The sequence below is a fragment of the Oculina patagonica genome, chromosome 7 (genome assembly GCF_052425735.1).
Source record: "Oculina patagonica isolate OP01 chromosome 7, crgOcupat, whole genome shotgun sequence".
Lineage (NCBI taxonomy): Eukaryota > Metazoa > Cnidaria > Anthozoa > Scleractinia > Oculinidae > Oculina > Oculina patagonica.
The window spans coordinates 24,521,518-24,548,425 of NC_135764.1; the positions used below are offsets into that span (position 1 = coordinate 24,521,518).

Sequence of the window (26,908 nt, forward strand, 5' to 3'; positions counted from 1 at the left end):
CTTGTGATCAAGTGAATGGCCGTTACTTAGGTGTTCCTCCACTTCTTATCACACCACGAACTCCTGACCAGCTATCAACGTCGATAGAAAAGAGCAAGAAGTGTAATAGCTAGCCTCCTTCGCAGACGTTCTTTGGGCTCGTCACGCGTTCCTTTCGTGGGGGGGGGGAGGAACGTGTGACGAGAACGTCTGCGAAGGAGGATATGTGATAGCCCTTTTGGGCTTACTCATTTGCATCACAAAATTTCAACTTGGTTGCGAGGCAATTTCGTTCAGAACCTGCAAAATTGCTCGAAATAGCCCACGTTTGATATATCAAAATTCAAACATGACACTGAGGCTTTCTGTCCAACTTCTATATTTTGTTTTTTTTTCTGTTTATCAAGTCTCTTGTGGGGAATCTTTTCCGATGGAAAGCCAGGAGACATGTTAGAATTTCCGCAACAGTACTGAAAAGGGCTAAATGTTACTTTATTATGACTTTTTAACTTACCGTATTTATTCGTTTAAGCGCCCTGGGCGCTTATTAAATTTTTGGACCTTGAGAGTGGGCGCTTATTCGAGGTGGACGCTAATTCGAGGCTGGGCGCTTATTAAGTTTTCACCATTTTAGCAAGTGGTACGCTTATTATATTTCACAGACTCCGTTCGAAATATATGAGAAAACAAATGGTAGGAATTTCCCAGTTAGTGCTTCAAACCACTTTTTAACGCTAAAAATATAAGGGGTACCCCCTTAAAAGCAAAACAAGGGCCTGGGTCTACCCATAAGGCCCTGGTGCCTAGGTCCCGCGGACCCATGATCCTTCGCTGGCTTTTTTTCCTTGTGCTTCAAACCCTACGGTAAGTATTTGCCCTTCATCTTGTATTTTTGCTAATTTTTTACCTTTTCAGGCTATTCCTCTGTGTTTTTGGCACAGCAGGTTTCTTTTTAGCGATATTTTGTCGCTCTTCAGATATATTGCATCGCTGAAGATATCCATTTGGCAACACAAAGTCGCATAGAAGGACTCGTTGCTGGTCGCCATCTTCCCGCCGAAACTGTTTCGGCGTCTGCCTGAAATACGTGATGAATGGTCCTGCCAAACGACGCAAAGACCTTTCACGTAGAAGACGATGATACTCTTCAGGAGATTCTTCTCTCGCTCGAGAGTCTTTACGAGCGAATAGATTCGCTGCGAACAAGTTCAGTCTGATGATCTGTCGATTATGGCTAATGACTCGTCAGGATAGAAGTTCAGCGAACCTTTGGCGACCGATAAGTCATTTGGACTTTGCTGCGCCCGTTCGGGCACCTGTGGAGCCTATTTAGGCACCCATAGAGCCTATTCAGGCACCAATATTGCCTATTCAGGAACCAATATCGCCTATTTAGGCACCAATATTGCCTATTGAGGCACCAATAGAGCCCATTGAGGCACCAATAGAGCCTATTCAGGAACCAATATCGCCTATTCAGGCACCAATATTGCCTATTCAGGCACCAATATTGCCTATTCAGGAACCAATATCGCCTATTCAGGCACCACTATTGCCTATTCAGGAACCAATACCGCCTATTCAGGCACCAATATTGCCTATTCAGGAACCAATACCGCCTATTCAGGCACCAATATTGCCTATTCAGGAACCAATACCGCCTATTCAGGCACCAATATTGCCTATTGAGGCACCAATAGAGCCCATTGAGGCACAAATATTGCCTATTCAGGCACCTGTAGAGCCTATTTTAGGCGCCCGTCGAGCTTATTAAGGAACAAACCGAGTCTGATAGACATCTAAAGAAGCTGGGAACTCAATGCAGTCTTATAATGATGGCACTCGTAGAGACCATTTAGAAACAAACAGAGTCTGATAAGACATCTGACGAAGCTGCAAACTTAAGTACAGTATTACAGTGATGATAATGGTCTGTTCGACTCACTTCCAAGTCAACCTCCTGGAAACCATTATCCTCTTTCCCCAAATTTGTGGATACTAACTTTTGCAAATATATATAATTATATATAAGCAATATCTTCTTATTCTGGAAGATTGGGAACTCCTCAAGTGGATGCACTATCTTCTCCCAAAACTTGATCAGCAATTGTCAAATCAAGTTTCCCTCTGTCCAAGAAAGGGACAAGGTCCAATGTTCATTGTTTGCCTTGACTTCTAGAATGCCACTGGCCCCATGTATGGTGCCCCTGGTGTATGATTGAGGTCCAACTTATGTGATAACCATGCTGCAAGCTTTACCTGCTGGCAGAGCAAATGCCTTTCTGTCTATTTTGAGACATCAGACAGATAAACAAGAAACTTAATTTTACCACAGTAAAATTTGTTCAAAATTACAACTATGGCTCTTTTTGTTTTCTGCAAACAGAGTGTTTCTTGCAGCCTGAATCAGGTCGTAACCCTTGCAGAGCTACCCTCAAGCTGTCACCAAAAAAGGGAGATGAAAAGATGGCACATTATACAGTCAATAGTTTTCTAAACAAAGTTATAAAGTTCCTTCTTTTGTAGCAAACATCAAGGAGACAGCTTGACCAATTAGCAATCCACTTGATATGTGTATTTGCACCGTTCCAAACTTAGTTGCCAGAATTAGCGTTGACGACGGTCAAAAGGTGAAGTCAATTAGACTCGCACAGTACAATTACTCCTAGCGCCTTGTGACTTAAAAATCGCCCCAAAACCGTACCGTGTATTCTCCACATCATTGCGGGTTCTCAGAAATGAGCCTTCGGTTTTTAATATACCATCCCTATATGTCTCCACCTTTACCCACGTATCGGGTCAGGAGGCTCTTGTATTATTCCAGCACTTCATAGGTTACCACGAAAAGGATCTTTATGAAAGATTTCCCTTTTCACGACACGATTTTTTTTCACGGAAGCTCGTTTTCCTGGTACCAAAAACCTAGGACCCATGTGTCTAGTGATAGACCCGATCAAATGAAGTTCATTGTACCGAACCTTTCCAGACGGAAAACATCAGTTGCTTAAAAGCGTCGCTTTTACCAGGAGTTTTTATGTCAAGTACATTTTTTAAGGACTCGTTCATTTCAGTTCTCGTTACGAGTTTTTCTCAAAATTGACTATTTTTTCGTACGGGAATATGTTCCGGTTCAAGACCCGCCCATTCGGCCTGTCAGTTTGGCCCTACAGAATTGATTAAGCCTCTTTCAACTTTCTTCAAGTGAAAGTCTATTCAAGTCCTTATAAACCTTTGACTTCGGCAACTAAGGAAATCGTCAAAACACTCTGAAGTGGCTCTCCACCAGTCTTAAGGTTTACAAGTAACCTTGGAAAATCAGTCATATTCCAACATCGGTGCTTACCCTCTTACTGGGTTTCATAATTGTTTTCAATGTTAGTGATTTTACCATTCCTTCAGGAAAAAGCAGCAAGATTCTACACTGTTCTCACTGTCTGCTTCGCGAAATATCACATCGCGAAGCCCATGGCTATCAAATCTTATCGTTCTGATTTTACTAGCCATTTGGCAAATGCCTGTATATTTCTCGCCTTTTGCGTTCCGGTCCTAATAAAAGCCTACAAGTGAACCTGGCGAATACCCAAATGTTTATTTGTTTGTTTGTCAGATCGACATTAAACTCAGAGACTTAAGACAGTATCCTGTCGCATTTATTTCACGTTTAGAAGCAGATGACTGCAGATCATGAGAGAAGAAAATCGCTTAAAGGGTTTTCCATAACCTCAAAGTTTACATAAGTTTACATTACATGGTGTAATGTAAATTGATTATTATAAATGCGTTTTTGGCGTAAAAAACTTTCCTTCATAGCGAAATGTGGACAGTTTTGCAGTGCCAAATTAAATGGAATGCATGAAGTCCTTGTTTTTAAGCGACTTGAGTAATTCAATTAGTTGCTATTATTTTATACCACTTCAAGCATATTTTCATTCAGTTTTTATTTTAAAGCTTGGGCTTTTTAATTATAAAAAAAAACAACAGAAGTTTTAACTAAACAAACTTCTCCTTCGAGAAAACGACTGATCTGCTATGAAAGCAAGAGGGAAGTCTGGGTCCACAATTATCCAAAAAAGTCGTTTTAAATAATAATAATTATTTATTTTGGTGTATGTCACGTATACCAAGTTTATTGGAACCCATCTATTTTTTGCCAAGCAAGGGATTACGGTATCACACCGGCAAATGTTACGTTCTTGAACATAACACAAGCGTATCTGTAGCCTATCGAAACTGCCGTTATAACTTACTACACCGCGGCCTCACTTGCCGCGGCAGACGTCGGTAAATCCAGAAAAATCCGCCCGCGCCGCGTCTGTCGGAGTTCCTAGGCGAAATCGCCTTGAGCAAAACCGCGGCAAATGGGTGTATGTTTTCGGGCGGTAGTACACACGTTATTCATTGTTATAAAAAGCTACTATAGCCCCTAACACTTTAAGTTCACCCAGCCAGGAAGTTGTTCTCCCTGAGTTTACATTTTATCTCAATAAGACCTCAACTCTCCTAACGGAGTTTTTTGCGGGTCTTTCTTACTCGCTATATGTTATATTATGCTTAGAAAATCTGATATTTCAGGCTCGATTCAGACAAACCTACAGAAGCATTTTTTGCCCGTCTTTGACCAAGGCAAAAAGCTTTCTCCCAAATAATGTCTTGAACGATATTTAGTTATTTTATCTTTTTAGGAACATACATTCTGTCAACCGTTTAGTTGTTAATTTCAATTAGACTGCCCCACAAACCGTTATAACGCATTGTGGGCTGGCTAGAAAATTTTTATGTGTGCAGCAGGAATAGACAGTCATATTTTAAAGCTATGCTAGTGTGTGTTGCTTCTACAATAGCAGCCGCCAGTAAATTTCTCACACTTACTTTTTGCATTATATGACCTATTGGTCTTGTGCTTAAACTGCATTCAGCACATTTTACTGTTATCCCATGTTTAATTTAAACCTTGCTATGGAGGTTTTTTCCTCAAGGTAGATGTAACAGCCGTTCTACACTGACATCGAGGTTTTTCCTCTCATTTAAGTTTACTTGGAAACTGGCTGTGTTATGATTTTTTAATTGCTTATACAAGTGGCGTTAAAAACTACCATTTGTTTTCTCATATATTTCGAACGGAGTCTGTGAAATATAATGAGAATTATACTAGGGCCGCCAAGCGGCCTGAAGTAATAATTCGGATTATATAAACAGACGAAGTGAGAAATATATGAGGTTCCCACCCTTCACCCTTCCCTGGTGTATTTATAGGGTGTTGCTTTGCCTGTCTATTTCACGGCGTCAAAAAGCCAGCGAAGGATCATGGGTCCGCGGGACCTAGGCACCAGGGCCTTATGGGTAGACCCAGGCCCTTGTTTTGCTTTTAAGGGGGTACCCCTTATATTTTTAGCGTTAAAAAGTGGTTTGAAGCACTAACTGGGAAATTCCTACCATTTGTTTTCTCATATATTTCTCACTTCGTCTGTTTATATAATCCGAATTATTACTTCAGGCCGCTTGGCGGCCCTAGTATAATTCTCATTTTACAAGAAAAAAGTAAAAAATAACAGAACGTAAAGATGTCCAAAAACCGAGTTTTTACTGATCCTTGAAAGTTTCTGTAAATTATTGAGAAAGCTTGGTCTCCGGGGTAGTCTCTTGGTAGTACTTAGTCAATTTGACACGTCTCATTTTACTCTCGTGCATGTCAATTTTTTTAGGGGGTGGAGGTGGGCGCTTATTCGAGGCTGGGCGCTTAGTACTATTTCAAAAACGAGTGCGAGGGTTTCATCAGGTTTCCAAACAGTCCACATCAGCCCTAGGCTGCCATCTTTATAGACCTTTGTTTTCAAATAAAGTATGTATGACCCTGTATGTATGTATGTAAACACGAGAAAACATTTGAAACCACGAGGCCGCAGGCCGAGTGGTTTTATTGTTTTCGAGTGTTTGGAAACCTGATGAAACCCGAAGCACGAGTTTTTGAAATTACTTCTCCAACAAAAAATTAGATACACTTATTTTCCAAGTTCTAGTCGCTTTGTAAACCTCGCATTTCGAATGAAATTATTCTGTTGTTGTTCGAAGAGAGGTGTTACTTCCAAATTCCGCACGATCTTCTGCCGTCAGAGAATACATGTGCAGGAACGGTAATTGTCATTTCAATATAGTAACTATTTCAGGCTGTGTTATTTCCAAGTGGCAGAAGATCGTGCGGAACTTGAAAGTAACGCCTCTCTTCGAAAACAACAGTATAATTTCATACGAAATGCGGGGTTTACAAAACGACCAGAACTTGGAAAGCAAATGTACATAACTTTCCGACCGAAATTCTTTAAGAAACACGCTGAAACTTGGCAGAAACCTTTGCAATATCCTGTTCTAGCTGCAGCTTTAAAAAAAGGCAAAACAAATCGACAAATTTTTCGCAATTTTAAATAACGTCATTTGTTTGATATTTTCAAAAATTCGGCTGAAAACCATCCATCTTTATTGACTGCTTACATTTGACGTATATACACGATCTTTTTAACTTTTACACACAAGATTAAGGTGACATCAGCCTTAAAACTGGCTGGTACTGGGTTATTATAAGTATGGCATTTACGCGACGGTCAAGACAGACGCATAACACAACAGTTTTTCAAGGCAAAATAAAGATGTCGCTCGTTCAGGAAATCTACGGAGTGGATTTTCTTGTAAGTTGTTGTGAGTAAACTTCAACTGTTTGGCAGCGTTGTGGGGTAACTACAAAAAAAATCACCGTGGCATTTTAAAAATAATCGCATTTTATTAAAAACGAAACTTAAACAATTCGCGTTTGATCGCCATAAAATTTATTATTTTATATAATTTAAGCGTTATTCTATCAGGTTCTCAAAAATCTAAGCAATCGCTTCTCATTTTCCCGTTTTAAAACGCGCTTAAAAAAGGGAACTGTCAGCCTCATAAATACCCGCGGGCCACCTTAATGCAACGTTTTTCAGTCTTGTTGTTTGTCAGTTCGAAGCAAACACGTTGCTTTGAATTCACAAGCCAAATGGCAGAGTACAGATTTAGAGCTGCCAAAACTTTTGAACAAGAAGAAAAGTGTGTGGCCAGCGCTATTCCGAAGTCTACCCAATATAAAAACAAATGGGCGGTTGGAATTGTCGTTTCCCAGATTTCTTTTTCTCTACCGCTAGTTTTCTTGTTAGCTTTCTTAGAGGTTAGTCTATGTGTTCAATTTGTTTATATTTCGTCGTAGAGTTTTGTTTGTGATTTCATTTTGTTTTCGTAAATCCAAGTGCTAGGCACATTGCGTGACGCACTCGAGTTGCATTGTTTGAGAGATAAATGGTTTATATATAACCTTTTAAACAATGGAAATAACTCACTTGTACATGAACACGAAACACCAGTGAATCGGTAAAGGCGCTTGATTCAGCTCATAATTGTTTTGCAAGAAGCTCACTGGAACTAACTGCAAAATCAGGTAAGGATATGCTACCTAATACGTTACAAAACAATTGTTTATATTTGACAGATCTTAAAAATGTCTGTGGAGTAGGTAAAAACATACAACAAATGTCAAAGGAAATCAAACACGGCACATTTGTATTTGCAGCTCGGTTTTGCAGATTTTCTCAGATTTTTGTACGATTACTCAAGGTGAAAACAATCAGTGCTGCAATAGTAGCCGAGCTAAGGACGATTCAAGCAGGCCACATTTCATCTATTGTTTTCGCCGAGCGCTTGCATAAAGTGGATTTTTGTGAGACGCGAGCAAGCACTTGTATATGCGTCCATGACTACCCTAGGATTACGAGCATGCATACCTCGCACATTTCCAAAATCTTACAATTACTAAATTTGTGCGAGTTTTGCTACCTTTTTAAGAGGTCATTTGCCTAACCAGTGCTAAATAAAGGCTCTCGGTAGAAGAAAACTGCCCTACCAATAAACATCTCCGGACCCTCATCGGGCGATTGAAATACGCATTGCCTGACAGACCTGAAATCTGTCGTGTTCGGAAGGGTAAAGTTATTCACGCATTTCAACTACAGAACTACGTTAAGCGGGAACTTTCATTGTGCTCTGACGCGCGGGAAAGTTTCCCAAACAAAAAGCAGGGTTTTACAAGTTACTTTTGGACGTCTTTTATTGACATATTCAAATTGCTTCAGGTATGCTTCATAAAAAGGTCACTTTCCTCAGTTCAAACAAAGCCCGGCCTCAAGTCACACCACATCCACAGAAAAGGGTGGCCCTTCTTTTTTTCGCTTTTAGTTTGGATGTTTCAAACACTAGCATAAACACTTCTATTGTATAGAACCCCCATCGATTTATTTATTTACATCTGTAACTATTGTTGATACAAAACTGAGAGCGTTCCACCGTGACCTAGCCTGTGCGCCGCGGACGAAACTAAAACCTGATTTACTAGCCGGGGTTAGATTACGTCTGCGACGCAGGCTACCGTGTGCGTGCCTGTCGGTTCGTCATTTGATCCTGCAGACAATTTTGTTACAGTAAAGTGACTAGACAACTCGATGATTTTGCACTCCAGATAAGTATTATTTTTAGATTCTTGCGCAACATTAGCTCTTTCCTATTGTCTCGACGTTTTGTTTATGTAAAAGAAATGTTCTTTTAAATACAGTCATAGGCGGCGCATTGGGGTGGGGCAGGAGGCTGAAGCCCTTCCAAACAAATTGTTTTTTTTTTTTTGGGGGGGGGGGGGGGGGGGGGGGGGGGGAGGAGGAGGGCGGGGAACTCAGCCCCGCCGCAATTAGATGCCAAAATTGTCGCCAGCGCAGCATAAAATGGTTTGTCAAGACACAAATCGTTTTTATCAGGATCGTGCTTGGCGGGATAACATGGTGTAGGACTATCAACGAAACTCACTTCGATCCCAAAACGCTACCAAAAGAAGTCCTTAATCTGTCAAGATTGTATTTGACATTGCCTGTGGCATCGGCGACTACGGAGCGTACATTTTCTGCCCTCCGACATTTTGGGATATTTGAGTAGGGGGATGCGCCTCTCAAGGGGGTGATGCGCTTGGCTTGGAGTACGAAAGCCCCACCCCACGTTTCAAAACGCTACGCCGCCTGATACTCCATTGCAGACTTAGGTGTCACATAGGCAGTGTTCACACTAGTTCCCCGGGTACGGTGCCCGAGTACGATTCTCGCGGGATCTCATGTGAACTTATAGTTTCCATGAGTCTCCCTCGCAGCCGTTTTTAGTGTCCTCACGCAAAGCTCCGACCTCTCCAGACGACGGGATACTCGAAAACGTTATAGGCTCCGCCCCGAGGTCCAACCCCTTACCCTTTCATATACCATTTTAACAGAAAAGGCACCCCTTTCTGATACCATTTATAAGAAAAAGGTGGCCTTTTCAAATACCTACATGACATGACTAATACATGTACTTAGAACAGGAAGATAGGAAGATTACTTGTCATTTTCATGTAGCGCTTAATAAATTAAGACGATACAACCAACAACCAAAAGTTGCGTCAGTTCGAAATATTTAAGTTGAAGGCCTTTTTAAACATCTTAATGACAGATTTCCCCGGCTACCGTTTCATATACCTAAACTTGTAAAATCCCTACCCTTTTTATCCCTGAAGCCTAAAAAAGGCACTACTTTCGGGCGGGGCCTCCCTGGATAGGCCATTATAGGAAGTACCCTCGCCCCCCACCCGGGCAGACTCCATTCACAACGGCTGCGAGGGAGACTACATGTGAACGCACAATTCAGAATCCGGCGTCAAAATCCGGGCACGGTACCGGTAACCATGCCCGGGTACAAGGGCTCGACCTTGTACTTGCAGTCCGGCAGCCAAACCCATATTTTCGCATAACCTTGCAAATGCTTCCACACAGTGTTGTTTTTCGCATATGATTTAAGTGTTTGGTATCCTCCTTCATAATCAGCTTGATGACACCCCATTGCATTTGGGCATTTTGTGAAATCAAGCGTTTATTTTCCCCTCCACAGACAGTCTGACGTATAGACTTGACCCAGACTTGGGTTCTGTGGCGAATTTCGCATGCCTTGTTAATGTGTCATACAGTATCATTTTTGTGGGGTTCTTTGTGAATTTTGCATTAAAAGGGAGAAACTTGAGCGGCACAAATAAGTATTATTAAGTAAACGACATAAAATAACTAAAAAAGACACTTAAAATTTAGTTAAAAAAGAATATCTGGCCTGGAGACTAGTTTCCAGGACCACCTCGTTTATTTCATTCAAGATGGCTGCCTTTTTGCTGCTCTTTCGAAACTGTAAGTATTTCTACAGAAAAGAGGCTAAAAACGTGACTCTCAAACATCTAGATTATTGTATTGCACTGTAGAATGCTAGAATTTATTATTTTCACCTTTTCTGGAGTATCATGTCTACGTTTATATAGTTTTTTATGATAATCGCTACTTCCGTGTTTTAATATAAAGACACTGAACACAAAAGGCGCAAAGAAACCAATTGCCATTAAATATTTATATTTAGCGAACAATACAGTAGAACCCCAGTAACTCAAACTCTGAAGGGAAACAAAAAACAGTTCGAGTTAGCGGGGTTTCGAGTTATCGGGGTCGATTGAATATTTTATTTGCCATGTTAATAATTGATAGTTTACTGGTTTTTTAGCACTTCAGTATACAGTACAGTGCAAATTAAACATGTCTCGTCAAAACTTTTAACACGATCATACATTTTTATGATAAGAGTGGAAAATGACTGTCAGATACAAAATCTGTTCATTGAAATCCGATTATACGACAAGAAGAGCTAATCGGATATTTCAATGGGCATCCGTGGCGAGCTGCATGAACCAGAATTCGAGTTATCGGGGAAAATTTGACCCAAATTTTGATCAAGGGAAAGGAAATTTAGTTCGAGTTAGCGGGGTTTTCGAGTTATCCGAGTTCCAGTTAACCGAGTAAAAATGACTGAAAAGTGGGGTCAAATCCAAGGGGAATGGAAGTTAGTTCGAGTTAGTGGAGTTCAAGTTACCGGGGTTCCACTGTATTCATATGTTACTAATGTTAGAGGTCAGTTGTTTGGTGGGAAAGCGTATAGTTCGAAGATCCCCTCTTGCAAAGATTCAAGATCACTTTTTGGATGACATTGCAGTCCTTTCCTCACCCGAATTGTCAAGTTTAGTAGTTTTAGAAATAACACATTACTGAACTGGCGACAAAGATGATGACCAACAAGATCTTTTGATTGAAAAGCTCGCAAAAAGTTCCAAAAAGTTGGCAAAAAGCTCGCAAAAGCAATTCACAACGAAGTGAAGCAGATAGATAACGCCCGATCTCGGTTTGATAAAAGGGTACAGGGGAACCCCGATATAACGATATGCCAAGGGAGCAGTAAAATTACATCGTTATATCGATACTCCCGATATAACGATATGGCCGTAAAATAACCGAAAATATCGTTATATCGGGTTAACCCAACATATAAAGAGGCTTAGAATACAGTATCATTTTCTTATGTCATCGTATAAAGCTGTTGTCAGAAACGTTAGAAATTACTCGATTTCTGTTATGTTATTGTCTTAAATTCAATATTTTGCTTACATTGTGGCTGTCTACTGATAATATCGTTATATCGGGGAAGGTTTGACGTTCGGTCCTCTAAATTCTCATCGTTATATCGAAGATCGTTATATCGGGGTCCTGTCCCATACATTTTACTGTAACTTTTGCCGGGACATAGAATATTCATCGTTATACCGGGAATATCGTTATATCGAAGATCGTTATATCGGGGTTCTACTGTACTTGGGTTCTTTGGCTCACAGTGTCTGAAAACGGCACAATTTTCTATCCAGCGTGCAAGACCGTGCAAGTGCTCAGGCACCAAGTATGAACACAGCCAAATAGTATGTTCACATTAGTACCCAACGAGGATCGCACTTGGGTTCCGTGCCCAGGCACCAAGTGTGAACACAGCCTAACTTCATTTCAATCAAGGTTAAATAGTGTATTGTATATCACGCTGCATAAAGGACAGCATCCACAATGCTTAACTGACATTTTTGTGCATTTTACAGACATGACTACATCTAAAGTTGGCGGATCAACAGGGTCAGTCACTTTCGAGAATCCCGATTTGTCCGTTGATGTCAAGAAAGAAAAACCTGATGTTGAGGTAGAGGAAGAACAAGGTCGTGATCGTTGGAGCAGGAAAATCGAGTTTTTGTTCGCGTGCATTGGCTTTTGTGTGGGCTACGGAAACATATGGAGATTTCCTTACATGTGTTTTAAAAATGGAGGAGGTATGGTATCTTTCATTTAATACTTTCAGATTTTAGGCAATCAATCAATCAATTAATTAATCAATCAATCAACCAATCAATCAATCAATCAATCAATCAATAAATAAATCAATCAATCAATCAATCAATCAATCGCTCAGTCAGTCAGTCAGTCAGTCAGTCAGTCAGTCAGTCAGTCAGTCAGTCAGTCAGTCAGTCAGTATCCCAAAAATGATGGAATACATCGATCATCACTAACCATCAGATTATTTGTTTTACTTTACTCTAGGTGCGTTTCTAATCCCTTATCTTCTGTTCCTGACGTTTGGTGGAGTGCCAATCTTCTTTCTTGAACAATGCGTGGGACAATTCACACAGTCAGAACCTGTGCATGCGTGGACCAAACTTTGTCCTCTGCTCAGAGGTAACGCTTACGTAATGTTTAGAGGGTCCTGAAGGGGTAAAATGGGAACTGGGATTTGCCTATTATTACTGGGATTTTCATATGTTTTCACTGGGAAAATGGGATTTGGGTCACTGGGACTGGGATTCAAAAAAAAAAAATGGGAATGGGAAGCAGAACATGAAAAAGCATATATATTTCACACTCAATAATATTCCTTAAAGCCGATTTCCAGTCCGTACTGCGCAGACTCGGGGTTTGTTTTCGTTTTTGTTTTGAATTCGTTGAAACGTTACACTTCGGTGACAGCATACATGATGTTTTTTAGTCCACCATTACAGTTCGTTTCGTTCAAGTATTGCCGATGAGCTGAAACGTCGGTTTGAAATAGCGTCAAGGTTCCTCTACTCGTTATTATTTGTTCTGCAAGGATATCTGGCGTTAATAATGAAGAAAAAGGTAAGTTTGTCGTAGAATTTTTAGTTTAGCTTGTAAACATTCCTTCGTGTGAGGCTCACATAAACAATGCAGCCGAGATTGAGCAGTACGGACTGGAATTCATCTTTAAGGCATAGTTACCATGTTGAAAACTCTGAAACGAAACCAAGGCCTGCACGTAAGTGTCGATCAATTTTTGTGTCAGTATTTACTCACCAAAACAGCTATGACTTAGCATGCTCAAACTAACAGAATACAATATGGTCGAACGCATCCTCGTACCCAGGGTCTTTGTTCACTGTGACCAGCGGTCAGAAAACGAGCGGCCCGTTAAAAGTTTTGATTGGAAGTCCGAAAATATCGGACTTCCGGTTGAATTATATGTGCTTAGCTTTCAAAAGCATCAATCGACGATCTTCTTGGTGTATTACTTCCGGCCATTTTTATTGTTTTCAAATCCAATCAAAATCGTTCCTGTAACAAAACTTTTGAGTGTAGCTTGTTTCATCAAGCTTACGCGGTAGGGAACGGAGACTCGAGGTACGAGATTTGGCGGAACATGTGACGGCAAAATAAACAATTAATTCCTCAACTAACCTTGTGCCACACACGGAAAATTGCGAATTAGAGATTCCTCTGAATTACACATCAAAAGAAATGGAGAAAACATTGATTTGGATGTGTGGAGTTGAGAATGTCAGAAAACGAAGGGGATTTACCGATTTCAGCGTGGATATTTTTATATAGACTCACGAACAAATGGAATGTTCAATAAAACTGATAGTAAATCGCTGCCCTCCCTTGATCGCCATTGGTCTTTTGCACTCGGCCGAGAATGCCAATAAGCGCCTGGGTACGAGGCAGTGGACGAAAAGAAGTTACGACGTCGTTTATTTGTAATCGGAAAGAAACGTGACGATAAATGAAATTTTGTTTTCTACAGGGTACCCTTTTTGTAAGTTTAGGGAACACACACAAAAAACAATATTTCGTCCTATTTTCTAGCACTAGTCTCTCTTTAAGCTCTTAATTCCTGCTCGCACGATTTGACTAAAAAATATACGAAACTGATGACGTAGCCGGCTCTATAGAGATCCGTGCAGTTCCGCTGATTGGTTCCAAAAAGCGCGCGAAAATTTAAATCAATCAGAGACACTTACTTGTCAAAATATGATTTCTGGTTGCTTTTATTTCCAGGCATCGGTTTTGCCAGTATTGCTGTTTCATTCTTGGTATCAGTTTACTACAACGTGATCATGGCATGGTCTTTGTACTACTTTTACCAAGCTTTCAAGACAGACATTCCTTGGGTAGGCTGCCACCATCCGTGGAACACACCAGACTGTTACGTCTTCAACGCTTCAAATCCCAACGCCTCGGGAGCTTCGCCCAGTCGAGAATTTCTCGTGTAAGTCAATCATTACATTAACACTTTAGAGCAGTTTGTAATTGGCTGAAAACTCGCTCGTGCAACTTGTTTTAACCAATTAGAGCAAAGCGTGCTGTTTTTTCAACCAATCAGAAACTAAACCGTGTTAAGTTTGGAGCCCATATTTTTCCTGCGCTTGGTAATTGTTGCATGTTAGTTATTACAGATAGAAAGAAATTTAGTCGAAAGCGATCGTATACACAGTTTTGAAAAAGAATACAGCCTAGCTAAAACTATTCTTGCGGTTAAGCGTACATGTACGGTTGAACCTCGCTATAACACCCACCCTGGGGCAATCATTCATGTAATCAGAAGTACATAATCTAGATCATAGTTTTATTTTCTATTTTTAATTTTTAACATTGTTGCTTCTGTTATTTTTATTTTTCTTCGATTCCTTTTTTTGTTGTACTTTTTCTGAGGGCTACGAGTTTATCAAGTTTAATTACTGTCAGAGAGAGGTTAGTCTTTCTAGGGGGGGAGGGGGGTCGTAAGAGGACGTTCGACTTTATTATAACCTTATGACATTTGAACCTCCATTACAGGAGCCCCCAAAACAATAGCAACTGCTACACGGCGAAATAACAAGGGAATTCTTCTGAGCACCCCAAAGCTTTTCACAAAAGCTACCATGGGGGATCGATCCTTCCTGGCGGCAGCGCCACGGCTGTGGAACAGTCTTCCCATAAGCATTAGATCTGCATGTACTTAAAGTGATTTTAAACAGAAACTTAAGACATTTTTATTTAGCAAGGCATTTTGTTAGTTTATATTAAGATTTCTTATAGCTAATTGTAAATAGTGTAGGTTTTCGTTCTTATTTTTGTATCTATTGTAATGTTTGTAATGCGCATTTGATTATTTTATAGAAAATGCGCAATATAAATATTAAATATTATTATTATTATTATTATTATTATTATTATTATTATTATTATTATTATTACACTAGAGGACCATTAGAATGACAAATCAACGAGAGCTGCTACACTATTACCACTAACGGCCACCTTTTCACAGTGGCCTGAACGTTTTGTTCTCACTTTCATCTCTCGGTATTTCTTCAACTGGCAGTTAATCTTGCCCCTAAGAGGTTAAACTTTATTGTATTTTTTAGTGTTTTAAAATGGTCAATACGTGTATTATTTTTTCTGTTTTGTCTCCATCAGAGAAGAGGTTTTGAGGATCACCAGCGGTATTGATGAACCAGGCTCTCTCAACGGACCAGTTACTATTTCCTTGTTCGTGGCCTGGATACTAGTTTATTTCTGTATATGGAAAGGCGTTCGCACCACGGGAAAGGTGATCACGTGTTTTTGTAATTATAAACAGTTTCCCCGACATAACGAGTAGTTCAGGGTTTTGCAATAGTTGTTCTGTGACTGTACATTTATAATCGATCCATGATCGTAACACATTCCCCGGAGAGGTTAATCCCAGAAACAAACGTTACTCCGGTGAATGTTACAAAACATGAGAGTGCAAATTGGTGGCCTAATGGTTAGTGCGCTGTACTCTAGATCGAGCCCTGGCCGGGCAATTTTTTTTTTACGCCCACTTTTGACACTTAGTTTTTTTTCGAATTTTATGAAAGAGGAAAAAGGAAAATGTTCAATATAATGTGCCCCGGGGTGGAATCGAACTCGGGTCGTCTGCCTAAAGAGCGAGTGTGATACCGCTACGCCACCGGGAGCCAATCTCGAGCCCAGAGTCCGTCCAGTCGGTCAGCGGTACGGGACGGACTCTGGGAAACTGGAATCGATCAGATCAATTTCAGGTCGATTTCAGGTAGAGCCTTGGTCTTCCGGTTTTTATTGCGCATGCTCTCAGGTCTAAGCGGAAGTAAATTTCCCAGAACGGAAGTAAATCGAGAAAGTTGAACTATTTCTAACACAGTATTGACAGAACTGGTGTTTATCGAAGCAACAAAAGTAACAAAAACGTTCTGCAGTTAACAAAAGAGAGAGTCAACAAAAGAGTGTCTGGTGTTTTGATTTCCGTTAGTCTCTTTCTTGTGCATACTGTTATAATGGTTTTAAATCAAAGATCTTGTTTGCCTTCCAAGAATCCGCCTGACTGTGTGCATGTGTTCGTTGTTGTTTTGCGGACGACAGTGAAGAAATTTACATAATGCACAACGGACAAGCTATTGTTCTGTTGATAAAAATTTTTGTTTGGCGACTTTCGTATATTTCAAAGGCTTCTCGCTGACAGCGCATCTTTTTATGATAGATTGCATGTTTTCGAGCAAATAATTTTTTCCTCGTCAAATAGCGGTAATATTAATAAAGACGTTAAAGGCCACATCGGTCAACGCTATTCAAAAGGTGTAATTAGCATTTCGGCGACTCAGCTCGTGCACACATTCACGTGCACAAAATTGTACAATTCTTTTTTTCAGCAAAACAACAACGCGTAATGTTCAAATTCTGCTTTATTGGTTATTATTTTGAATCGAGCACTGTCTGCGATATTCAGTTTTTCAACCGTAACGGAGATTTGAAAGAAAACAGTAGTTCTAGCGAGATTTGTAAGTCAACTATAAATTGAGTTTTCAATCGACCTTACCTTGGTGACGCCGCCATTGTTGTTTGAAAACTCCGCTCAGAATCGACGCTTAAAGGAAGTCCTTTTTTATTCAAGGTATCTTTTGAGTTCAAAAAGAATGATAGAATTAGAAAATACTTCATTTATGTAGCGCCATATGACGAGTTCTTAGGTGTTTTACAAAATTAAGGTGATACACCTGAACATTCGACCATGGAAAACAAAAAATGTTTTTCCAGGGTTTCCGGTTTGGTTTACTTCCGGGGAAGATTTTCAGACTTCCGTGTTGATTTCTGTTGTTCTGTGAGGACCAGTAAGACACTGAATTATTATTCAGTTTCCCAGAGTGAGTCCCGGCGACCCTACCGCTGACCAACCGCTGACGGATCGCGGAGCCGGGGCTCACTCTGGGCTCGAGATTGCCGGCTGCCAGGATTCGTAAATTTTAACTTTATATCGTGTTTCCCTTACAAATATCGATAGCTAACCGTAAATAGGCTAACCAAAGTGCATAGTAGGCTAACCGAAGTGCATAGTAGGCTAACCGAAGTGCATAGTAGGCTAACCAAAGTGCATAGTAGGCTAACCGAAGTGAATAGTAGGCTAACCTGAGTGCATAGTAGGCTAACCGGAGTGCATAGCAGGCTAACCGGTACTAGTTACCAGTCGACGACCGTAAGTGGCGGCCATCTTGAAGTGGGCGTAAAAAAAAAATTGCCCTGGCCGGGGCTCTGCGTTGTTCTTGGGCTCTTTTATAGTGCCTCTCTCCACCCAGGTGTATAAATGAGTACCGGCTAATTAAATGCTGGAGGTAACCCTGCAATAGACTAGCATCTAGAAAGTATAGATACTCCTAGTCGCTTCATACTATAGAAACCCGGCATAAGCTCCAGCCTGATGGGCCACTAGGCCCTAAAACAGACTTCACCTCGGCTTACTTATTATATGGAATAAAGCTGACACAGAACGATAAAAAATCGAAATAACATTTCTAGATTTTTTTATTTAATAACTCAATGACTGATCCCTCCCTTGGCTCAGGAAACACTGTTATTCATTAAAGAACACTGTAAATGGCCCCAGTTGTGCCTTTTAATTACGTGGAGTAAAACTGTAAAATACGTAGCGGTAAGCTTATTTTGATATCGTCAACAGGTTGTGTACGTGACGGCCACGGCCCCCTACTTTATCCTCGTGATCCTGTTTTTCCGGGGGGTCACCCTACCTGGAGCTAAAGACGGAATAATGTTCTACCTTGTGCCTTCATGGGAGAGGCTGGGCGATCCAAAGGTGATTATGTGGGAATCGACTGAATGGAGACGAACGAAATGGGGAAGCAAGAGAGCATGTTGCTTCTTCTTTCCCTCTCCTTTTTCTCTCTTCGCCCTCTTTTTTCTTTTATACAGTGACATTAACCACAAAACAAGGAATGGAAGTTGCAATATTTGAAGGCCTGGCTAAACAAGGACACATTGTCGCGGACGCAAATGTTTCCCAGTTTAGCCACGCGAGAAACACATGTTGCGGAAACAAATTTTGCTTCACGGAAACAAAAGTGTTTCTGCCTCAAGTCAAAAGAAGTTCGTTGGGTCATGCTTTTGAAGGCTAGGCATGTGCAATTAAACCGAAGTACGATATTTTTAGACTTCCAATCAGAACTTTCCAGGGCCGCTGGTTTCCCGACCGCTGGTCAAGGGGAATAATTACCCTGGGTACGAGGCTGCCGGAACATTGTTATCTAGTTTAGCCACTCGGCAGCAAAACATTTTCCTTGCTTCCCGCTAATTTAGTCACCAAGGAAACATCATTCTCGTCCCCATAGCTTTTTCGTTTCTCTTAGCCGGCTTGGCACGAGAAAACGAAGGGCTCCTAAACGGAAGTCGAACACGTAACGACTCTCTCATACATTCTTTCGAAACGTCATGACTGCATACATGAACAACCGGAAGTCCTAGAATCTAGGACTGGAAATTCTGTGTCCCCAGAGTCCTTCGTTTTCTCGTGCCAAGGCCCAGCCGGCTAAGAGAAACGAAAGGGCTATGGGAACGAGAATGGGAAACATGACAAGAAACAATATTTCCGCGACAATGTTTCCTAGTTTTAAGAAAAATGTGATATCTTGAGAGCATAACGCGTGTTTTTGTTGTTGAAGGTGTGGATCGATGCCGCGGCTCAAGTCTTGTACTCGCTAGCAATGGGACTGGGCGTGAACCTCACGTTTGCCAGCTACAACAATAAGAAAAACAACATCCTTAAGTGAGATTTCTTTGCGTGTTATGAATTTATTTAAAACATGTCTGAAAAGTTTCTAATTCTCACGGCCCAGTAGGAAAGCAGCCCAAACGCGGGTTCATATCATGTTGCATAGCAGCATCTCTATGGAAGGCGCGGTGGCCTAATGCACTCCGAATCGAGTGGTTTAGGTTCGAGCCCTGGCTGAAGTCACTGCGTTGTGTTCTTGGACAAGTTACTTTTTATTACTTTCGCGAATAATGCCTCTTTCAACCCAGGTGTGTAGATGGGTACCGGCGAATTTAATGCTGGGCTGGGGAGTAACCCTGCGATAAACTAGCATCCCATCCAGGGAGGAGTAGAAATACTCCTTGTCGCGTAATGTTACGGGTACCGGGATACGCTCAGGCGTGATGGGCCTCTAGGCCAGAACACAGAGTTAACAAGCAACATCTCTGAGCGTAAAAACCCCGGACGTAGTCAGTCTCTGTTTCCTGGTATGTTACGTTTATGACAAAATACGTAGCAAGCAAATTAATGACCAGTTTGATTCAACGCCTTTCCTTTTTTATTTCTTTCAGGGACGCCTTAATCATTTCCATTACTAACTGCGCAACAAGCATATTCGCGGGATTTGCCATTTTTTCAATTCTCGGATTTATCGCCGGTCAGCAAGGCAAAAATATCGAAGATATTGCGTCACAAGGTATGTAGCTTTATGTCCCTCCGTCCGTCCGTCCGTCCGTCCGTCCGTCAGTCAGTCAGTCAGACAGTCAGACAGTCAGTCAGTCATTCAGGGAGTAAAGAAGTAAGGAAGAAAGGAAGGATGGAAGGATTTATTTAATGTCAATAACACGAGGAGAGCTTGCGCAATCTCCCGAGCCAGAGGCTCATGTTTAAAGTGCTTGAGATTTTTACTCTAAACAGCTCCTGGCACTGGTAGCATAGTCTTATTTCAAGTATTAATTAGCTCATTACGTAAGTTTCGCTGTATTTAACACACTCCTATATTTGTCTGCTTGTTCTTGAAGGTCCCGGATTGGCGTTTATAGCTTACCCAGCGGCCTTAGCGCAGCTGCCTGTGCCCCAGGCCTGGGCTGTGTTGTTTTTCTTAATGCTGATCATGTTAGGCCTTGACAGTCAGGTAATCAAACATACACGCGCTAGCTTGTATGACTAGAATCAGTTGTTTGAAAGACAATTATCGCTAATTCAGTAATAAAAGTTAACCAAGGTGTAGGCCTTTAGAGCGGTTTTTACTTGAGTGTCGAAAGAAATTTGCATTTGCTTTTGTTTTGCGCTCAGTGATTGGTTAAAAAATATCGCGCCACTTTCTCGACCAATCAAAACTAATAAAACTAAAACCAATCGTGTCTCCCTGCGCACGTTTTCCCGCGCTTCATGCCGGCTACATGTATTTGTTTCGAGTTTTCATTGGTTTACTGAATTGTCTGTGTTCTTTGTGATTGGCTAGAGTAATTACTTTGGTTTTGGTTTTACGACACTCAATTGAAAGCTGCTCTATAGATTGTGTCAGTAAGTTGAGTCAAAGCTGCTCCCAAAAAGGATCAAAAGTTGCCAATAATCGAAAGTTACTGTTGCTCTCAGAATTTAAGAAGTTGCTTGCCACTGAACGTGAACTATTTTATTCTGAATAGCATCTTAAAACTAGGTTATGTAACCTGCTCGCAGAGGGCGAGCAGGCCACGCATAAGAAAACCAATTCGTTGGCTTTGCCAAACAGTACATCTTAATTTTATTAAAAGGGTTTTCATGTTATTTTTTTACGTCTACTTAAATTTGTTCCTTTTTTTTTCAGTTTGGTCAAGTGGAGATAGTCGCAGCCTGCCTAATCGAACATTATCCTCAGAAACTGAATCGATTTAGGGAACTGGTTGTGTTGGTATTATGCGTACTGCTGTTTCTAATGGGATTTTCCTGTGTAACGAACGTAAGTTAATAAAATGATTGGTTATGAGACTAAAGTAGTGATAAACAATTTTGGTCGATCGCAAAGTGAGGTAGATATCGGTTTTTAATCACGAGTATGATACAAACATATGGGAGGCGCGGTGGCCTAATGGTTAGTAAAAAAAAAAAAAGTTAGTGCGCCGGACTCCAGATCAAGCGGTTCGGGTTCGAGGCCTGGCCGGGTTCACTGTGTTCTTGGGCAAGACACTTCACTCTTATTTTGCCTATCTCCACCCAGGTGTAAGAATGGGTACCGGCGACATAGTGCTGGGGGAGGGGGAGGGGGTGTACCCTGCTATGGACTAGCATCCAATTCAGGGGGGAGTAGAAATATTCCTAGCCGCTTAATGCTACAGAAACCGGTATAAGCTCCGGCAAGTATGGGTCACTTGGTTCGAGGCTTCCCCTTATGGTACAAACATAATTGATACAATTGCTAACGTTTCACTATTGATAAAGTGGAGCAATTTTCTGTTCTAAGGATGCAAAATTTTGACTTCCACTATTAGAAAAGGTAAGTCAAGAAAGGAAGGAAGGTGGAGAAGAGCGCACCCTTACCCAAGCCGACCTCTCTGCCTTTAAACTTGTTTCTTTATCCTCGCCTGATTGAGGTGCACATACGGGACCGCTCGGTCGCTGATTGCCAAGAAACGCCTGTATTATACAGGACGGCTACAGGGGTTTTCAGGGAAAGTCCTTAGTTGTAACTCAAGTTGAGTCATTTCAGTTGACAGTCTTCTCTTACTTTTTAGGGTGGTATATACGTGTTTAACCTGTTTGACTCGTTCTCAGCCGGTTTGTCCCTCTTGTTCATTGTGTTTTTGGAGTTGATTGTTGTCGCATGGATTTATGGTGAGTAGCACGTCCTTGCAGGGAACTACACACAGAAGTTCGAGTAGACCTTTTTTTATTTTATTTTTTTTTGCCACACAAACAAAAAATAGAATTACGAAAAAAGTATAAATAATAAAAAATCAATATACAAGATAATAATGAATATACAAAAGTACAATATAACATAAGATTATTAAAGATAGAAAACAAAATGGCGAGGGAACCTAATAAAAAACCACGGGGCTTGTAAGCTTGGGTTCCCTCAACAGAAAAAACAGATGAATGGTTCAGGTAAATAATGACAAGAGTTAATAGTTATCAATAATATATGCTTTAAGTTTTCTTTTAAAAGATGCCAGTGATGAAGAGCCCGAAATTTCAGGTGAAAGAGAATTAAAAAATTTAGGACCTTAAAGAATACGGAGAATTGTCGGATATTTGTTCTACATAATGGTAGACGAAAGGAGTTTGCATGCCTTGTGTTGTAACGATGGATTTGGTTGTTGATTGTGAATATACTCTCAAATTTTCGAGGGAGAATAGCGTTCTTAAACGAGAACATAAACTGACCCAAGTGCATTAAATAAATATCTTTAAGAAGTAGAGCAAGAGGATTGGACCTAGTAAAATATTGCTAAGCCTTCTGTGACTATTTGGGAGGCGTGGTGACCTAATGCTTTGTGCGCTGGACTACGGATCGAGTAGTCTGGGTTCAACCCCTGGCCGGGTCATTGTGTTGTGTTGTTGGGCAAGACACTTTACTCTCACAGTGCCTCTTTCCACCCAGGTACATTTAATGCTGGCGGTAACCCTGCGATGGACAAGCATCCCATCCAGAAAGACTCCTAGACCCTTGATGCTACTGAAACTGGGTTAAGCTTCGGCCTGATGGGCCACTAGGCTGGAAAGGAGACTTAACCTTTTGCGACTATGACAAAGTGGGGAAAATCGACTCGTATAAACGAAAATAAAGCATTGTGTCAACATTAAACATTTTTCATAAAGATTCAAGAGATTGTTTGAATCCTAAAGGCTGGTTCTCATATGATCGCCCCGATCGTCTCTGTCGCTTCTGTCGCTTCAAAAAGATTGCTTGCGATCGGGGCGATTATATGAGAACATTACAGAGACGTCTGCGACGATCGGGGCGATCGCGATCGCTTCGATCGCCCGTGTTCTATCCGGACGATCGGTCGCAGACCGCGGCGATCGAAACGATCATATGAGAACTACTTTCGCAGAGGGAGACGATCGAAGCGATCCAAACTGTCCCATGGTGCATCAGTATTACCCAAAACTACTTTTCCGTTTGGCCTCCCTTTTGCTTCTTCGCCGTAAAACGGCAATAACGTGAAGATAGGAGGCCACGACTTTTGCTCTTGCATCGAATGCTGCCATAAGCGATATCAGAGTTTTGAAAAAAACACACGTGCGTCGAATGGAATAAAATCGAATATTCATATGCGGGAACAAAGAAAAGATCATGATTTATTATCTTGTTTGATTAGCCCTATTTTGCATATACCAGACGATCGGGGCGATTATATGAGAACCCCCTGATCGCTTCTAATCGCTTCGATCGTCTCAGAATTTGCAAACGACAGAAGCAACAGAGACGATCGGGGCGATCATATGAGAACCAGCCTTAATTAACGATAATCCAGGATTAATAAATCAAGGTTTTAATTTCTGCCGTATTCGATCGTTGAACGCGGGAAGAAAATCGCGAGAACTGTACGGCAGCACAAAAAGAGGCTGGCTGTCTGTGTCACAGGCAGACCACCCTATGTGTTCGCAGTAAATATTTTTTTTACATACAAGACGAACTATAGAAATTTAAAGAAATCTCTGATGGTTATGAATAAAGCGCTGAACAATACATATTTAGGCTCATCTCGATCTGAATATCGTTAGTCGACTCGACTGCTCCATTTAAAGCGTTCTTTTACAAAATCGCTTTTGACCGTTGGCTCTATTTGTTAAGCTTAACTGAGATATTCAGATCGATATGAGCCTAAATATGTATTATTCAGTGCTTATTTCATAACCGTCATTGATTTCTTTAAATTTCTATGGCTGATCTTGTGTGTAAACAAATATTTTAATTCGGACACATAGGATGATCTGCCTGTGCTGGCATTATGGTTTTTTATGTCGTTGTTTTTTTTTTTGTAAATACAAACAGAAAACTACACTGACAAACTGTTATCAAACTTGACGCTAATCCTGGATTAACTTAATCGTTCTTGAATAGCAAGGCTCAGTAGTTTAAGTTCTATTATTCTCTTGACATCACGTAAAAATCAGTGGTTGCTTTTTCTTTTTCTCAGGAGCTGACAGGTTTTCGCGAGATGTCGAGGACATGATAGGTCATCCATTGTCTAAATGGTGGTTGATTTGCTGGAAATATATATCGCCGCTAATGGTGTTGGTAGGTTCATTTGTGCTGTTGTTGTGTAGAATTATAAAGTCAAGGGAACAAGCGACAGTTCAGTGCAAAATCGCGTCTGTGAACTATGATTGTAATAGAATCAGAAACTCTCTGAGCATTTAAACGAAATTTTACGAAAAAAGCAAATATTTACCCGACTGCATTATGTAGTTATAAAGTCAAGGGAACAAGCGACCGTTTAGAGCGAAATCGCGTCTGTGAGCTTTGATTGCGACTACTTTATTAAGCGTGGAGAAGGAACGCGCTGAGCTGAGGAACGCGCTGAGCTGGGACTAACATCGTGGGCTGCAGCAGCAGCTGTGGCCAAGAATAGGGACAGATGGCGAGCATTGATGTCCGGCCCTATCCCCCACCAGGGGGCAAGGAACTAAGAAGACTTTATTAAGCGATTTTTCGAAAATTTAAAAAAAATATTGGTATCGCGTAAACCAATTCTTAATTAACATGGGCTAAGATGGAAATAAATATTCAGAAAAAAGAACAAACTCACTCAAAATTTAACGAACATTGTATTGCCAGAAAGAACAAAGTTACCGGCATCCTTTTTTTTTAAAGAATTTTTCAAGTCGACTACGTTTAATTTTGTTTTCCTTTGGGGTGGGTGGAGGGGGGTACTTAAATAAGAGGAGTGTAAAATTTGTCCGAAACAAATTTTAGCGAGTACTAAATTTAGCGATTTTCGCCCAACTCGCTAAAATTAGTTGCCGCTAACAATAGTAACATTAATGTTTTTCCTTTTCAGGGTATCTTGATGTTCAGCTTGATCAAGTACACCAGAATCAAGTACGAGGATTACGTGTATCCCCCGTGGGGGGAGGCCGTGGGCTGGCTGATAACCGTTGCATCCATACTATTTGTTCCACTGCTGATCATTAAAACTATTGTGGACATTTACTGGCGTGAAAATGGTGGAGAAAATACATCACAGGTAGCTGTTAGATTTAAACACGTCGAATGTACTAGTTTGACTAGCAGGTCAAGGGACAGTGTGGAGGACTCTCATAGAAGCAATCAAAGATGGAGGGAGGGGGTGGGGGGGGGGGGGGTGGCAATCCATCTTAACAAAATGAAAATGTTTCTAAAATAATTAAAAAGGATAACTTTTGTCAAAAAGAGTTAAGACGACGTCCGGCAGGGTATCAATTGGACACAATTATGTACCAAAACTATTTACATCTTATTGCAAACTTCTGTGTTACTGTTTCAAATATCTTATCAAAAGTCTAGCAACGCGAAACATCGAAAACAAATTTCAGAGTTCCACTGAATTCCACTGAATTGCTTAAAAGGAGATTTTACAAAATAGCTACACGTGAGACTTTTGGTTCTTGTGATCTTTAAAATTCATTTTCTCAGGCTCTGATAAAAAAATTGTTGTTGGTGTTATCACGGATAATTACTTACATCTTTAGCTTTTAAAAAGGGTAGAAAATAACGCAATAGAATTTAAATTATTCTGGTACTCGATTTTTGTCCAACTAAAATTAATATATTACTCGATTTCCTGATGGATTCCGTCCGTTGATATGACATTAAAGCATACTAAGTAACATTGCTTGCAACAACAACAACAACAAAAACAACTTCATTTGAAAGGGCCAATTGTCTGTTGAATCACCCTGCGAGCAGAGCCTCTTTTAACTTCCCCGCGGTTAAGATTTGGGAAGTAGAAAGAGCCCTTTCTTCTCAAGTATATCAGTGGAAAAGAAAGCGTTCTGCTCGCTGGGTGGTGTTGAATAAGGATCACCTAAAACAAATATTTTGGTATTTTGGTTTGCCCTGTATTTCAGGAATGTTTTCTTGTCAATCTTGTTCATTTAATGGATGTTACTCATTAACTCAAATTTAAGTTAATTCACTCAGATTTTTACTGCTGATCTGAACTTACTACTCGATGTTTCTTTCTTTTATCCTTCAGAGACTGCATGAAGCCATATTTGTGCCAGAAGAAAAACAAGGCACAGAGTTAAAGCACCTGGAAGCAAATTCTCAACCTCCTGTGTATTTGAGTGCTTTGTAGCTTCTTTACTATGGTTAGAGCTGTCCCTAAGATGCTTGAAAATTCCCAAAAAGTTGCTCGATATTTCTTAAAGGGAAACTGCCACGAGGTTCACTTTAAAAATGTAAGAGCCTAAAGACGTATAGAAATCTACGAATAGTGGTCCAGTTTTGTTCAAAGTTTCTATGCCAGTGTACTGAAGCTACGAACAAGTGATATTGATGCGATGCCATCAGGAACTTTTGATCTCAACTTGAAAAAGTCAGGATGATTTTTTTCAATTTCTGCCCTTGTGGCCTGGAGAACAGCTAGCTAAAAATCTTACAACGGCTCCCATCTTCCTTCAAAACAATTTGCTTTATATAATCACCTTGGTGTTCTAGACG

At 40.7% G+C, this 26,908-nt stretch overlaps 1 protein-coding gene across 2 annotated transcripts; it reads left to right on the plus strand.

Annotated features, from left to right (window-relative positions):
- The first annotated feature begins 7,332 nt into the window (after positions 1-7,332).
- Positions 7,333-26,833, plus strand: LOC144660463 (sodium- and chloride-dependent GABA transporter 1-like). Of its 2 annotated transcripts, none has more exons than XM_078521091.1 (14): positions 7,333-7,435; positions 12,014-12,238; positions 12,507-12,641; positions 14,256-14,466; positions 15,657-15,789; positions 18,190-18,324; positions 19,187-19,290; positions 19,848-19,972; positions 20,298-20,410; positions 21,086-21,217; positions 21,990-22,089; positions 24,402-24,502; positions 25,266-25,451; positions 26,442-26,833. In XM_078521091.1, the coding sequence occupies exons 2-14, from the start codon at positions 12,016-12,018 to the stop codon at positions 26,541-26,543; spliced, it is 1,800 nt and encodes a 599-aa protein (XP_078377217.1). In that variant the 5' UTR covers positions 7,333-7,435; positions 12,014-12,015; the 3' UTR covers positions 26,544-26,833. The 2 variants fall into 2 exon arrangements, with proteins under 2 accessions (XP_078377217.1, XP_078377216.1); XM_078521090.1 differs by lacking the exon at positions 7,333-7,435 and adding an exon at positions 10,207-10,238.
- Positions 26,834-26,908: the final 75 nt, after the last annotated feature.